Below are 14,927 nucleotides of genomic sequence, written 5' to 3'. Positions count from 1 at the left end.
GAGCTGCAGAGTTCCCAAGCAGAGACTGGAGTATCTGTCCATACGGCCACAATAAGCTGTACACTCCATAGAGGTGGCCTCTATGGAAGAATGGGCAGAAAAAGTCTTTACTTATACACAAAAATTGTAAGGCTCGTTTTGAGTTTGCCAAAAGACGTGGGAGACTCCCCAAATGTATGGAGAAAGGTGCTGTGGTGAGACCAGAATTGAATTTTTGGCCACCATGGTAAAACGCTATGCCTAACGCCAAACCAACAAAGCTCATCACCCCAAGAACACCATCCCCACAGTGAAACATGGTGGTGGCAGCATCATGCTGTGGGGATATTTTTCGGAAGCAGGGACAGGGAAAATGTTCCAAGTTGATGGGAAGATGGATTGTGTGAAATACAGGGATATTCTTGAGCAAAACCAGTTTCAGTCTGTCAGTGATTTGAGACTGGAAAGGAGGTTCACCTTCCAACAAGACAATGACCCAAAGCATACTGCTAAAGCAACACTCGTGTGGTTTAAGGGGAAATGTGTAAATATTTTGGAGTGACCTAGTCACAGCCCAGACCTTAATCCAATTGAGAATCTGTGGTCAGACATGAAGATTGCTGTTCACCAGAGAAAACCATCTAACTTGAAGGAGCTGGAGCAGTTTTGCCTTGAGAAATGGGAAAAAATCCCAGTGGCAAGATGTGGAAAGCTCATAGAGACTTATCCAAAGCGACTTGCAGCTGTAATTGCTGTAAAAGGAGGCTATACAAAGTACTGACTTTAGGGCGGTGAATAGTTATTCACACTGAAGTTTTCAGTAATTTTGGCCTATTTGTTGTTTGCATCACAATAGATAGAAAACCAAATGTTCACAGTTGTCAGCATGTTCTTTAAATAAACTGATGCAAACCCTCAAAAAAACAGTGAAATTCCAGGTTGTGAGGCAGCAAAACATGAACAATAACACGGGGGTGAATACTTTTGCAGGCCACTGTAAGTTTGTGGATGTAATGTGAAAAAAAGGATGGATTTATCTTTCTATTCTTTAGTCTGCTTGCAGTTTCCTCCTGGGCACCTTACTCCTGCATACCATGACTATAAAGAGTAATGATCACCCTGACGTTCCATCTTTTATTGTGTCGTGCTGTTGTAAACTGCAGCTCATGATTTTTTACTTTTTATGTAAATAGTTAAGCAAAATTGACTGAATATAATAGAACATAAGATGCATAAAGATTTGGCCATAAATGCGTAATAAACCATGGAATATTGAGCCAGTCTAGCATCGGACGTGTGCGAAAGTCAGTGCCTTCCGCCAGTCATCTCTCACCCCAACACCTCTTTCCCTACAACACCCAGCGTCTCGGTGTCCCTCTGGAAGTGCCCGCACAACCTCTCACATCCCCATAAAGAGCACAATCCCCATGACCCACACATAAATGGTGCCCTCCAAATGTCCTTTGTCATGAGACTCGTTCAATAAACCATGTAATAAACATTGAGTTTATGAGAATTTTAATAAATAGACATTTTTTATGTAATATTTGAGGAAGGCGGCATTATTGAGGGCAGCGGGGATGATAATAATATTCAGGCTGTTTCTGTGTTGGGGTTGTTGTCTTTCGGAAAGTGAGATAAGTTGTCGTTCTCTTGCGGTCTGCTGTAGGTTTTCTACAATTGTTTTCTTATATATTCCTACATTTATTGTAACCTTTATGTTCATAATCCTTCCAGAACCTGCCGTACAGGGCATCCCCTCATCCAGCCATGTGTTAGGACCAACACCACCCATCTAGGTCAAAGAATCATCCAAGTTGTCAAAGGTCTCCTGGTGACCTCCAACTCTAGTGTGCAACTTGCACAGTTACTTGGTGATCTTCTCTTTCCCTTCCTCTGATATTTGCAACAAACCCAGTTACAGAACTGTTTGGAATATTCTTTGTCTTTATGATATTTTTTCTTATCTCTGTCGACACTTTCAATTGTTTTGTCGGTAAAATGTGATCACTATAATTACGCAGGACCCTGGTTGAGAAATCACTTTGCTCTGTGGCCACCAGATCAGAGTGATGAGAACCTCCTACGACCTCTGGCAACCACGGGGCCTCTTCTGATTCACGAGCCTTGTGACGTCATGCCATTGCATGACATCGCATCAGGACTACTAATCAAAAACAGCACAGGTAGTCAGAGGTTCCCAGGACTTGGGTCCATGAGCCATGAACTACCAGCATGTCCAATATGCCAGAGTCCAGTAAATAGTTTTACTCAACTCTAATTGGCAGGCATCCAAAGAGCTCTGTAACAGTTGAAGATCATGATAATTTGTGGAGCGGTAGGTTCCGTGCCCTGCTATTTTCCATCTTATTGGCATCATAGCCTGTTTTTGGTCTGCAGCCTACAGGACATTGAGGCCACTTTCAGGACTTTGGCGTCCCTGCACAGACGCTGCCTGCACCTGGCTGGTAACTGCAGAAGAGAGCTCAAGGGATCCCGGTTGTGGGGAGGATAAGTTTTTATTTTTTTCTGGGTTTCAAAGTTGGCAATTTTAATTGTATATTGGATACTTAAAGAGGATCTGTCACTTGCGCAAAAAAATGATTTAAATACATTATAAAATTCTTTGAGCTCCCCTGATTCTGCTGCTTTTTTCCGTTTTGTGCTCCATCGCTCCATTGTAGAGATATCCCCATTTGCTTCTTTTGGAGTGCAGTATGTGAAATCTCTGCTCTGCAGTCTATCTGCGCCTTTCTTCAGAGTCTGGGGGCATGAGCTTACAGCCCTCCCTCTCAGATGCTGCCAATCTTAGCTCAGCAGAATCTGATACTGTTAACTGTTAAATAAGATACTGAGTTGTGATTGGAAGCATCTAAAAGGGAGGAGTGATAACACATGTCCACAGAGAAGACTATGAAGAAACGCCCAGTTGGACCTCAGAGCAGAGATTTCACATACTGTGCTCCAAAATGAACAAATGTAAATATCTCTGCAATGGAGCGACGCAGCGCAAAACAGAAAAGTGCGACCGAATCAGGGGAGCTCAGGGATTTTTACAAAAGGTATTTAATTCAATCAAAGGTCTTCTTGAAGGGGCAAAACATCGATAATTATTTTTGAAAGGGGGCACAATTACTTTGAAGAAGGGGACAGTTTCTTTTTAAAAGGTCATCAAGGGGGCATTATTTATTTTCTCAAGGGTACTAATGGGCATTTTTGCTTTTTTAAAGGTAACACTTGGGGACTTAGTTTTACTGAAAGTGTGTTTATTTTTTGAAGGGGAAAATTGCAAATTATTGCTTTTTTGGAAAGGAACTTGGGGTTATTTTTACTGAAGAGTGCACTCAAGTGACATTATTACTTAGGAAATCTGGTCACCATTGTGTCCTTTACAATATGAGGGCAGAAAGAGGAGCAAATGAGGAAGCAACAGACTCAGAATTTGGGATGACAGCAAAATGGGAAGTTTGTTTAGGTTGCGAATAGGGGATTATCTAGCCTCTGCTGACGAGTCGCGGCGGTGGGAAATAGTCATGGCAGTCTGGGTCACATGGAAAAAGATGGGAAAAGTGAACAACTCCCATTAGAAAGGACGTCACCTTTGAGACACTATATAAAACTGTACTGTAATGTCTCATATGTTCTGTAGGACTGGTATCTACCACTATATGGTCGCTGTATGGCGGTAATATCGGTCTTGGTATAGTGATTTTTAATCAGTAACAGCCTGGTCATCTTCTGATGTGACCACTATAATTAGGGTGCAGTTGTTATCCCATCCATCTGCTGATCCCATAGCTACGTCTCCCCTCTAAATAAATATATTTGATTGATATTTCTGCTCCAGGTGCTGAGCCTTCATCCCATCATCAGACGTGCAGTCTTTGATGTGACAAGTGGTGCCAATTTGGGTCACCAGTGACATTGAGTAAGTACTTATTCTTCCCTGTTGTTTCTTCTGAACATTGAAAACCCCTTATGAATATACGGCCCTACTACAACCGTGCACCACCCTCAGCTTCCCGGTAACTTCACTGTCCGCCTGCTGCTGATTCGGTTTAATATGGGTGTTTACACAGCTAAGTATGTCATCAGCTCGGACAATATTGGCTTTGTGTGCACCACTAATTTATTTTCTTTTGTTTAAACTTGTCTGAGTAGTTTTTATTACTATACAAATAAGAAAGCGCCTCTGCCGCAACCTGTGTACGACATGTCTAATAATTAGCTCTAACACGTGGATTCTGATCCGCTGCCATAAATACTCAAAAATGAAGGGGTTTCCTGGTTTTATACAAATAAAGCGACATCGCTGCATACATCAAAAGTTCTACAAGTTTCTAATAAACTTTGATCGTGACTCATCATTTGCTTTTTCTTTTTCTTTTTTTTTTTAAGTGACTTTTCTAGTTTTTCTTGTTTCATTCTTTGCTCTTTTTTGCTCCAAATTCTTCCAAATGGGTTGGGAAATTTTTCACAAAATCAAAGATGCGCTTTTTTTTTTCTTATCTTTTACTTTTTTTGCGCCTTTTAAGAGCAAAAAGTCACAAAATCCTTTAAAATGTCGCATGTAGGTTTTTAGCTGAGAGCAAAACTGCGCAAAAAAATGTTGAGTAAGGCTGTGTGCCCACTATGCATTTTTCAAGCGTTTCTGCCGCCGAATTTCCGCAGCGAAAATGCTTAAAAATCACTTGGTAATACGTGCCCCATTGTCCCCAGTGATAATCCGCATGTGCTATGCACATGCTGCGGAAATTTTTGCTGCGGATTATCATTGCGGAAAAATACGCAGCATGTCCATTAATTTTGCGGACACGCAGCGTAATTGGCGCCATTGACTTTCATTGAATCGCTTAATATCCGCATGACTACATGTGCACACACGGATATTAAGCGATTCAATGTGCGGATGGTACCCGGGTCTGGAGAAGAGGAGACTCTCCTTCGGACCCGGGTACCATAGAACCTGTTAAAAAAAAAGAATTAAAATAAAAAATATACATTATACTTACCTTACGATGTCCCCCGGTCTCCTGTATGATGCGTTATGGCTCCCTAGCGGCTCGCGATGGTTTAAAAGGACCTTCCATGACGTCATTTAGTCATACGACAGGTCACGCAACCGCTGATGTCGGCGGTCGCGTGACCTGTCACATGACTAAATGACGTCATGAAAGGTCCTTTTACTCCATCGCGAGCTGCCGGGGAGACCGGACGCACTGGAGAAAAGACCAGAGGCCATCGCAAGGTGAGTATAATGTTGTTTTTTTTTACCATTTTTATTCTTTTTTTTAACTATTAACTTGGTCACACTATATAAATCCATGCCGGTTGCATGGATTTATATAGTGTGACTGACGCGCCCCCTGGGCCGTGGGGTACTCTGTACCAGGCCGGTCGTTGCTAGGGTAGATGTCACAGTGGCGGTGACCCGGTCCGTGACCCAGGGCGGTCAATAAAAGGAGATATTTACAGGGGATTTATAGTTTTTATATACAGTTCTTGACGCCACCTGTTGTATGCTTCTATGTGGAGCCGCCGCTGCGGAGAAGGTCCTCTGGAGCTGGTGTGAATGCAGCAGAGTTGGTTTAGCTCTCCACAGGTAGAGCTTAGCTCCAGGGCAGTGTAGATGTTGTTGTTATGAAGTAGCACTCGTGGTGCAGTGTAGTGCAGGGAGTGATGGCGCAGCAGCAATAACTAACAGAGATGGTGGGGTGCAATCTTCAGGGTTTTACTCACGATTTTCAGACTCCAAGTTACCAGGGCCAGGGTAACTTCCCACGTCGTCCTGTGCTTACTCAGGGAGGGGTTCAGACAACCCTCAGGTACCTCCAGAGTACACAGCGGGATCCCCTTCTGTGTGTTCCTTCTGGCCGTCTCCCTGCACCTCACACCTAGTGTCCCAATCCAGTGACCGCGGACCTTGTCGGGCGACGTCTTCTCTGTCCTCTGGGTCCTTTATGGCTACCTTCTTGGTGAGACAGATGTGGATTGTGGCTGCAGTACCTGAAATACTACAGCCTCCGGTTACTAGCTGAGCCTTGTAGTTCTCCACTAGTTTAGGGGCCGGTCCCCTCTGCGGCTTGATCTCTCCACCGCCTGGCAGATTCGGGCGTACGGGTGGCCTCCAGCACTTCCTGTACCCCTGGGGTCCCTTCCACATTCCTGGAGCCTTTCTCCTGCTCCTCTCCTCCTCAGTCTGTCCTGGGCCTCTCCTCAGGCCCTCCTCCTGAGCAGAGCTCCTGCTCCTCTCACTGTCCTCCTCTGACTGACTGGCTACACACCCAAGATGATTCCCTCTTTTATATCACTTCTCACAAGTGCTCCCCTGATCTACGTCCTCCACCCACACCCACTACATGGTTCCCCCTACTTTGGTTCCCCCCACTCCAGCCAGGGACAGGGCTCAGCAGGAAGCGCGACACATCTTGCCCTTCCAGCTGGTCTGGAGTAGTGTAGTGTTGGATGCAGGTGTTAGGGTCCCGGGCTGTACTTCTTCCTTACCTGAGAGAGGGATACCACACCTCTGGGTGAGATGCAGTACCTCTGTGGCGACCGAAACCTCAGGGGCGCCACATGACCAAGTTGTCAAGCACTTTTACAAGTGGAAAAGCGCTTGATAACCCGCATGCGAAAATGCATGCATAAACGCTTGACAAACGCTTCTACCTGGCAGGAAAAACGCATGTAAAATCCGATTTTACATGCGTTTTTCCTGCCAGGGAGATGCGGAAAAAATCTGCAGCATATCTGCATCATGGCCACTTAGCCTTAAGGCTAAAAAAATCTGGATCAGGAAAATTGTGGCCACATTGTCAAAAAAAAAAAAAACAGACAAAACCAAGTAAAGTTAACTTAAACAAGGCGCGCATAAATAATGAATTAGGGTTCGCTCACACTAGCATACGGCATCTGATGATTCTCTTATGCGTGAGAAATGGATGCTATATACAAATGACACTCAGCTCAAACTCTGCTGCGAGCTAGGTCCGAGTGTAATTTTATGGTGATCTGATTCTTTCGCATGTGAAGATCGGATCACAGGTGCGGAGAAGTTGGAGAACTTAATTTCTCCATCTTCTCCATTCTGTGATGCTTGACCGAAAGTGCAGAAGATGTACGTGAGCAGTCTTCTGCACTTCCGGATGACTAGTCTGGGGAAACAAACGCCCCATCAACTAGTCTAAGGACTAATTTGTATAAAAACCTAGAAACTTATAAATACTTTTTTTCAACATGTGTTTAGGTTTTCCAACAGGATAAAGGGCTGGTTAGGCAGGGAATTTATCAATTAATACATAGATGCTGTTGGGTTGGAGTGCATGAGGGACCTGATAGGTTACCTTTAAAGGGGTTGTTTCATCTTGTTACATCGATAAAATTGCAAAATTGCTCGTAAAAACAAGCTATTTCCCGCTTAACAAAAATCCTTTACATTCTGACAAACGGAGAGATTTTTAAGTCAAGTTTCCTAGGCAATGAGCATGCAATGGCAAGTGCCACTCTGAAAATGTCTGGTTTCCCGAGAGCTCCCGATCAGACTTTTCTGGCAAGCAGTTGAGCAATGCCGGTAGTCTGAACAGTCAATTTTTAGGAACGTACCATCCTCCGGCAACCATGAATCAAAGAGGAAGTGAAGTGGTACGTTACTAAAGACATGAACTGTTCGGCCAACAGTTAAAAGTCGTTGTGTCATACAGTAAAAAGAACCTCTGTCCATTTGAACCATTAGGGCATATGTAGATCATAGAAGAGGGTACCAAGAGGGGAACACCCCTCTATCAACCAATGATACAGAATGGAGAGCTGCTGTGTAGAACAGGCTTCCGCTTTGCCAGTATGAATGACCACCATGTAATACTACGTTTCTCCTGTAGTGGTGTCAGGATTTCTGTTGCCCTTACCATTGGAGGCTGCTATTGTTTTCTGAAATTGCCCTTTACAAAGATGGCGGAATCTGAATCTATGAAATCCATATTGTTTCCTGTTTGGGCCTACTTAAAGCCACATGGAACTCTTACTCATTGCTTGAGTATTGTAGCTATTAGCCTAGTTTCAGTCTCCAGCTCCTGAACATTCTTACCCAGACTGTTCTAATTCATCTACAGATTGTTTCCTACAACTCCTTGCTAACTTCAACAACTTCTACCACCACTTGATGTTCCTGCTTATGCTCCTTCGGTCACTGGTTTCCAGCAGTACTATGGCAGTATCGTAACAAGTGGCCACTGCAGGGAAAATACATAGCTCTCAATGATAGAACACGATCAGCTGATCGTCCTTTCACCCATGTTTTTAAAAGGGTAATCTCTGAGAAGAGAACCCACATAATAAAGAAAAAAGTGGATTATTGTTATTTGGGAAGCCAGTTCTATGCTTTATTTGAGACCTATTTGTGGCATACATGCAATAAAAGACCTTGAATATACTCAGTTCTTAGGGGAAGTGTAATAGAATGATCCATTACTGGTTGCACGCTTTCTTCTTGACAAACTTCTTTCGAGAAATGTTTCAGATTCGATTTCATGATCTCCGTGAAGCTGTAATGGAAACACAATGATAAGTTATTGTTACATGCATTAGGTATATACTGTATATCAGAGGTGTAGCCTGAGGCTTGACGACAATATCTATCCCACCCCAACCATCACGTGAGATCTCATTCTCAATTAATATATATATATATATATATATATATATATATATATACACACACTGTATATATACACACACACACATTTTGGTTCCTCACTGAACCCCTGTTATATAACTTAGGAGTTTTTGTGGATTCAGAATCAAGTTTCTTAAAAAAGATTCCTTGACAATAACGAAATCACAAAGTATTAATGTGTTGGAACCCACAGCGATCAATTGTCATATGTGGGGCAACCACTAAGCACCTCCACTGAGAAAATTGAGCAACAGTGTTGATGCAAATGGATTGTCCACATAACGTAGGGCAGGTCAGATCCTCCGGAGGGTGAGACGCGCTTTGTAACTGCTTTCCTTGTTGCTCAAGAGATAAAGATTCTGAACTGAAGACCCCCTCTATTAACTGTGTAATACGCAATAACGTACAAGAAAACTGACTTCATAAACTAGACAAGCGAGTCAAAGGAATGCTAAAAGCACAAAATGCACCTAAAATTATCCCAGCACTTCCTTCCTTATTAGACTCTTTTTGTTTGATCTGATTTGTCTCATATTACAACTCAAACTAAGAAATATGTCAAGAAATCTTTTCTGTGTGTCTCAGGACATCAGTCATATCCTCCTCCTAATTACTCTCCTGTGTGTAGCTGTAAGACAACTGTCTGCAGCAGGAGCCCCCCCCTCCCCATCTGCCCTGTGGGACTTTCACATTGATTATTAATGCAACCTTAAAAATAGTAAAATAGCTCTCCAGGAATCTAATAAAATTCAAATGGCAGCCCATCCTCGCCACGTGTCAAGACAGGCTGCAATCTGCAGAAACACAGCTCCTGACAACTGTGTCTCAACTGACAGAGGAGCTAAATTGTAAGCACCTCCATAAGCAAAGGACAATGGCTGTGACAGGAGAAGGAATAAATCTTCTTCAAGACTGACTGAGCACAAAGGATTTTTTCTCCAGCCTGAGAGTCTTCTATGTTAACTAAGCTGATGAGAAGATGAGTTTCTTCTGCTGTCACAGCCCTTCTCCTCGACTTATAGATGTATGTATGTTTGCAATTCAGCCCCTCTGTCAGTTGAGACACAGTTCTTATGAGCTGTGTTTCTTCAGACTGCTGTTTTAATTACGTGATAGGGGGCATTTTATTACATTATTGGGGAAACCCTTTAAGTCAGCTGGCCACTAGAAGATGGAATTATCAATATCTTGTGTTCTCTGCGTGATTTCTACAAGACTGACTGTTTCAGGATCATACAGAAAATGCTGCTCACTTAAGGCCCCCATACAAGTTAGACTATAGTTTTCCATAGCTGACAATGTAGGTGGGATCGGCCAGCAGTCTAATATGTCTTGGGGACAGACGATATTGGGAAAAGAAGGATTTGACAGGTTGGAATTCCAACCACTGATTCTTTTCTTCTCTGGTAGATAAGTCACTGCCAAATGAGCCGGACAGTGGTTCTCTTACAGAAAACCCAGGAGAACTTGGCTGAGACAAGCATTCCTGAGAATGAGAGAGTCGAGAAAAATGGTTGTTGGAATGATCGTTCAGCCAACAGTTATCTAATGTGAATAGGGGGCTTAACAAATAATGAGAACAACTGTGGCAGTGGCATGCCTCCCTGAAGAACAATAGAATTAGGCTACCAAACTCAAACTGCCCAATCCTTCTAGTCGCTTTCATCATCAGTTGGTTGGGAGGGGGGGTATTCACAGGGTGGTCATTTGGTTCTGCCAAAATCTGTGAATCTGCCCTACCTTAAACTAAAGTGTATGGGGCCATCAATGTATATGAGTTATTGCATTATTACTGCCCTCAATATCTAGCAGACCTGTTAGCAAGAATGTAGCCACATATGTAATGGTTCTTTAATGAATTAAATGTCTAACCTAAGAAATGTGGGATCAGAAGCTGTAAAGAATATTCCTCATTAATGAGTGTACGTTTGGGATTCCAGTAAGTAAGGTTACATAAATCCAGCAATTTTAATTTTTAAAATATATATGGTAAGTAAATAATATATGGTCCAAATATGGTCATGGGATTGGTCTTCTGGAAGTTTTCAGACCTTTCACTCCATGATCTGCTCGACTTCTGGGTATCATGACCATCTATCATGGTTGGAAAAAAACAAAACCTTTGTTCATATGTATAACTAGGGCATATGGCCACCATAAAAGTAAAGTTTCTTCCCAAAAACTCTTCTATTATCAAGTAGATCATGTGTTGAACAGTTACTCACTGAAATAACAATGTCGACTTTGGAAATATTGGGTTACCATTAGCTTCACACAGTGATAAGACTTGATCAACAAGGGTTCAAGGAGCCAGACCTTTTCCATGGTGACATGGTCTACACAGCTCATGGAGAATAGACCATGCAGGTCTTAGAACAGAAGAATGGTAAGACGCAAGTATGACCCATCTGCAAATGCTGGACCCCACATTGGGGCTGCAGAGTTATCGATGTCCAACATGTCCTCATGGAAATTAGAAGAAGGCTTAGGCAAAACCACTATGCCCCATAAACAGAAGATTGCACATAACATAAATAAGGGACCTGCAAACGTCCAATTTACAAAATTCAAAAATGTCATGAACCACCTCCAAAAAAATCTTCCCCTTGGTAAATTTTATCCTGATCACAAACGCAGATTCCAAAACCAAATAGTAACGTTTAATTTTACTCTCAGAGCGTGATAACCAAATTATCATGATGTTCGTTCTAGACTTGGAGAAGGAAGTGAAGAATAAAAACAAACAAAATTCTGTTCCGTCAGAGAAGAGCTAAGAAACTCAAATTTCTTGTTCCATAGCTTGGTAATTATTGCGGATTTGCTTGGGGTTATATGACATATTTCTTCAAACCTAGACCAAACACCGAGGATAAGTGATTCTTCGCGTCACCATTCTCCTAGCCTTATATAGAGAAATGTGAGGTTTTAGCTACTTTTCCGGTGAGAGAGCCAAACCGATTGTTGAAGTTAATTAAATTAGCTACTTTGAAGAAAACAAGAGTTGATCTGTGAGCCTGAAGAGTTTTGGAAGGTGAATTTTACATAAATGAAAACAGTCTGGATATTTTTCACATTTTTATATAAAGTATTATAGTAGTGGTATTCTTATACAAAGGGACAGTATTATAGTAGTTATATTCTTATACAAAGGGACAGTATTATAGTAGTTATATTCTTATACAAAGGGGCAGTATTATAGTAGTTATATTCTTGTACATAGGGGACAGTATTATAGTAGTTATATTCTTGTACATAGGGGGCAGTATTATAGTAGTTATATGCTAGTACATAGGGGGCAGTATTATAGTAGTTATATTCTTATACATAGGGGCAGTATTATAGTAGTGGTATTCTTATACAAAGGGACAGTATTATAGTAGTTATATTCTTATACAAAGGGACAGTATTATAGTAGTTATATTCTTATACAAAGGGACAGTATTATAGTAGTTATATTCTTGTACACAGGAGGCAGTATTATAGTAGTTATATTCTTGTACATAGGGGACAGTATTATAGTAGTTATATTCTTGTACATAGGGGACAGTACTATAGTAGTTATATTTTTGTACATAGGGGGCAGTATTATAGTAGTTATATTCTTGTACATAGGAGCAGTATTATAGTAGTTATATTCTTGTACATAGGAGCAGTATTATAGTAGTTATATTCTTGTATATAGGGGCAGTATTATAGTGGTTATATTCTTGTACATAGGGGCAGTATTATAGTAGTTATATTCTTGTACATAGGGGACAGTACTATAGTAGTTATATTCTTGTACATAGGGGACAGTATTATAGTAGTTATATTCTTGTACATAGGGGACAGTACTATAGTAGTTATATTCTTGTACATAGGGGACAGTGTTATAGTAGTTACATTCTTGTACATAGGGGACAGTATTATAGTAGTTATATTCTTGTACATAGGGGACAGTACTATAGTAGTTATATTTTTGTACATAGGGGGCAGTATTATAGTAGTTATATTCTTGTACATAGAGGGCAGTATTATAGTAGTTATATTCTTGTACATAGGGAGCAGTATTTTAGTAGTTATATTCTTATACAAAGGGACAGTATTATAGTAGTTATATTCTTGTACACAGGAGGCAGTATTATAGTAGTTATATTCTTGTACATAGGGGACAGTATTATAGTAGTTATATTCTTGTACATAGGGGACAGTACTATAGTAGTTATATTTTTGTACATAGGGGCAGTATTATAGTAGTTATATTCTTGTACATAGGGGCAGTATTATAGTAGATATATTCTTGTACATAGGGGGCAGTATTATAGTAGTTATATTCTGGTACATAGGGGGCAGTATTATAGTAGTTATATTCTTGTACATAGGGGGCAGTATTATAGTAGTTATATTCTTGTACATAGGGGACAGTATTATAGTAGTTATATTCTTGTACATAGGGGACAGTACTATAGTAGTTATATTTTTGTACATAGGGGGCAGTATTATAGTAGTTATATTCTTGTACATAGGGGCAGTATTATAGTAGATATATTCTTGTACATAGGGGGCAGTATTATAGTAGTTATATTCTGGTACATAGGGGGCAGTATTATAGTAGTTATATTCTTGTACATAGGGGGCAGTATTATAGTAGTTATATTCTTGTACATAGGGAGCAGTATTATAGTAGTTATATTCTTGTACATAGGGGGCAGTATTATAGTAGTTATATTCTTGTACATAGGAGCAGTATTATAGTAGTTATATTCTTGTATATAGGGGGCAGTATTATAGTAGTTATATTCTTGTACATAGGGGGCAGTATTATAGTAGTTATATTCTTGTACATAGGGGGCAGTATTATAGTAGTTATATTCTTGTACATAGGGAGCAGTGTTATAGTAGTTATATGCTTGTACATAGGGGGCAGTATTATAGTAGTTATATTCTTGTACATAGGAGCAGTATTATAGTAGTTATATTCTTGTACATAGGAGCAGTATTATAGTAGTTATATCCTTGTACATAGGAGCAGTATTATAGTAGTTATATCCTTGTACATAGGGGCAGTATTATAGTAGTTATATTCTTGTACATAGGGGGCAGTATTATAGTAGTTATATTCTTGTACATAGGAGCAGTATTATAGTAGTTATATTCTTGTACATAGGAGCAGTATTATAGTAGTTATATCCTTGTACATAGGGGCATTATTATAGTAGTTATATTCTTGTACATAGGGGCAGTATTATAGTAGTTATATTCTTGTACATAGGGGGCAGTATTATAGTAGTTATATTCTTGTACATAGGAGCAGTATTATAGTAGTTATATTCTTGTACATAGGAGCAGTATTATAGTAGTTATATCCTTGTACATAGGGGCATTATTATAGTAGTTATATTCTTGTACATAGGGGCAGTATTATAGTAGTTATATTCTTGTACATAGGGGGCAGTATTATAGTAGTTATATTCTTGTACATAGGGGGCAGTATTATAGTAGTTATATTCTTGTACATAGGAGCAGTATTATAGTAGTTATATTCTTGTACATAGGAGCAGTATTATAGTAGTTATATCCTTGTACATAGGGGCATTATTATAGTAGTTATATTCTTGTACATAGGGGCAGTATTATAGTAGTTATATTCTTGTACATAGGGGGCAGTATTATAGTAGTTATATTCTTGTACATAGGAGCAGTATTATAGTAGTTATATTCTTGTACATAGGGGGCAGTATTATAGTAGTTATATTCTTGTACATAGGGGGCAGTATTATAGTAGTTATATTCTTGTACATAGGGGGCAGTATTATAGTAGTTATATTCTTGTACATAGGAGCAGTATTATAGTAGTTATATTCTTGTACATAGGGGGCAGTATTATAGTAGTTATATTCTTGTACATAGGGGGCAGTATTATAGTAGTTATATTCTTGTACATAGGGGGCAGTATTATAGTAGTTATATTCTTGTACATAGGGGGCAGTATTATAGTAGTTATATTCTTGTACATAGGGGGCAGTATTATAGTAGTTATATTCTTGTACATAGGGGGCAGTATTATAGTAGTTATATTCTTGTACATAGGGGGCAGTATTATAGTAGTTATATTCTTGTACATAGGAGCAGTATTATAGTAGTTATATTCTTGTATATAGGGGGCAGTATTATAGTAGTTATATTCTTGTACATAGGAGCAGTATTATAGTAGTTATATTCTTGTACATAGGGGGCAGTATTATAGTACTTATATTCTTGTACACAGGGGGCAGTTTTATAATAGTTATATTCTTTT

At 40.1% G+C, this 14,927-nt stretch overlaps 1 protein-coding gene across 3 annotated transcripts in view; it reads right to left on the bottom strand.

The window, feature by feature from the left end:
* ADGRF5 (adhesion G protein-coupled receptor F5) overlaps positions 1-14,927 on the bottom strand; it is a 227,988-nt gene that overhangs the window by 47,434 nt on the left and 165,627 nt on the right. For all 3 annotated transcript variants that reach the window (XM_073674108.1, XM_073674106.1, XM_073674107.1), the window contains exon 3: positions 8,447-8,519. In XM_073674108.1, the coding sequence (XP_073530209.1) occupies positions 8,447-8,519 (73 nt within the window). The remainder of the gene's footprint in view (positions 1-8,446; positions 8,520-14,927) is intronic.

Source organism: Phyllobates terribilis, unplaced genomic scaffold, assembly GCF_046119375.1.
Source record: "Phyllobates terribilis strain yellow unplaced genomic scaffold, ASM4611937v1 Scaffold_3__8_contigs__length_932513732, whole genome shotgun sequence".
Lineage (NCBI taxonomy): Eukaryota > Metazoa > Chordata > Amphibia > Anura > Dendrobatidae > Phyllobates > Phyllobates terribilis.
This window is presented reverse-complemented; position numbering and strand designations above follow the sequence as displayed.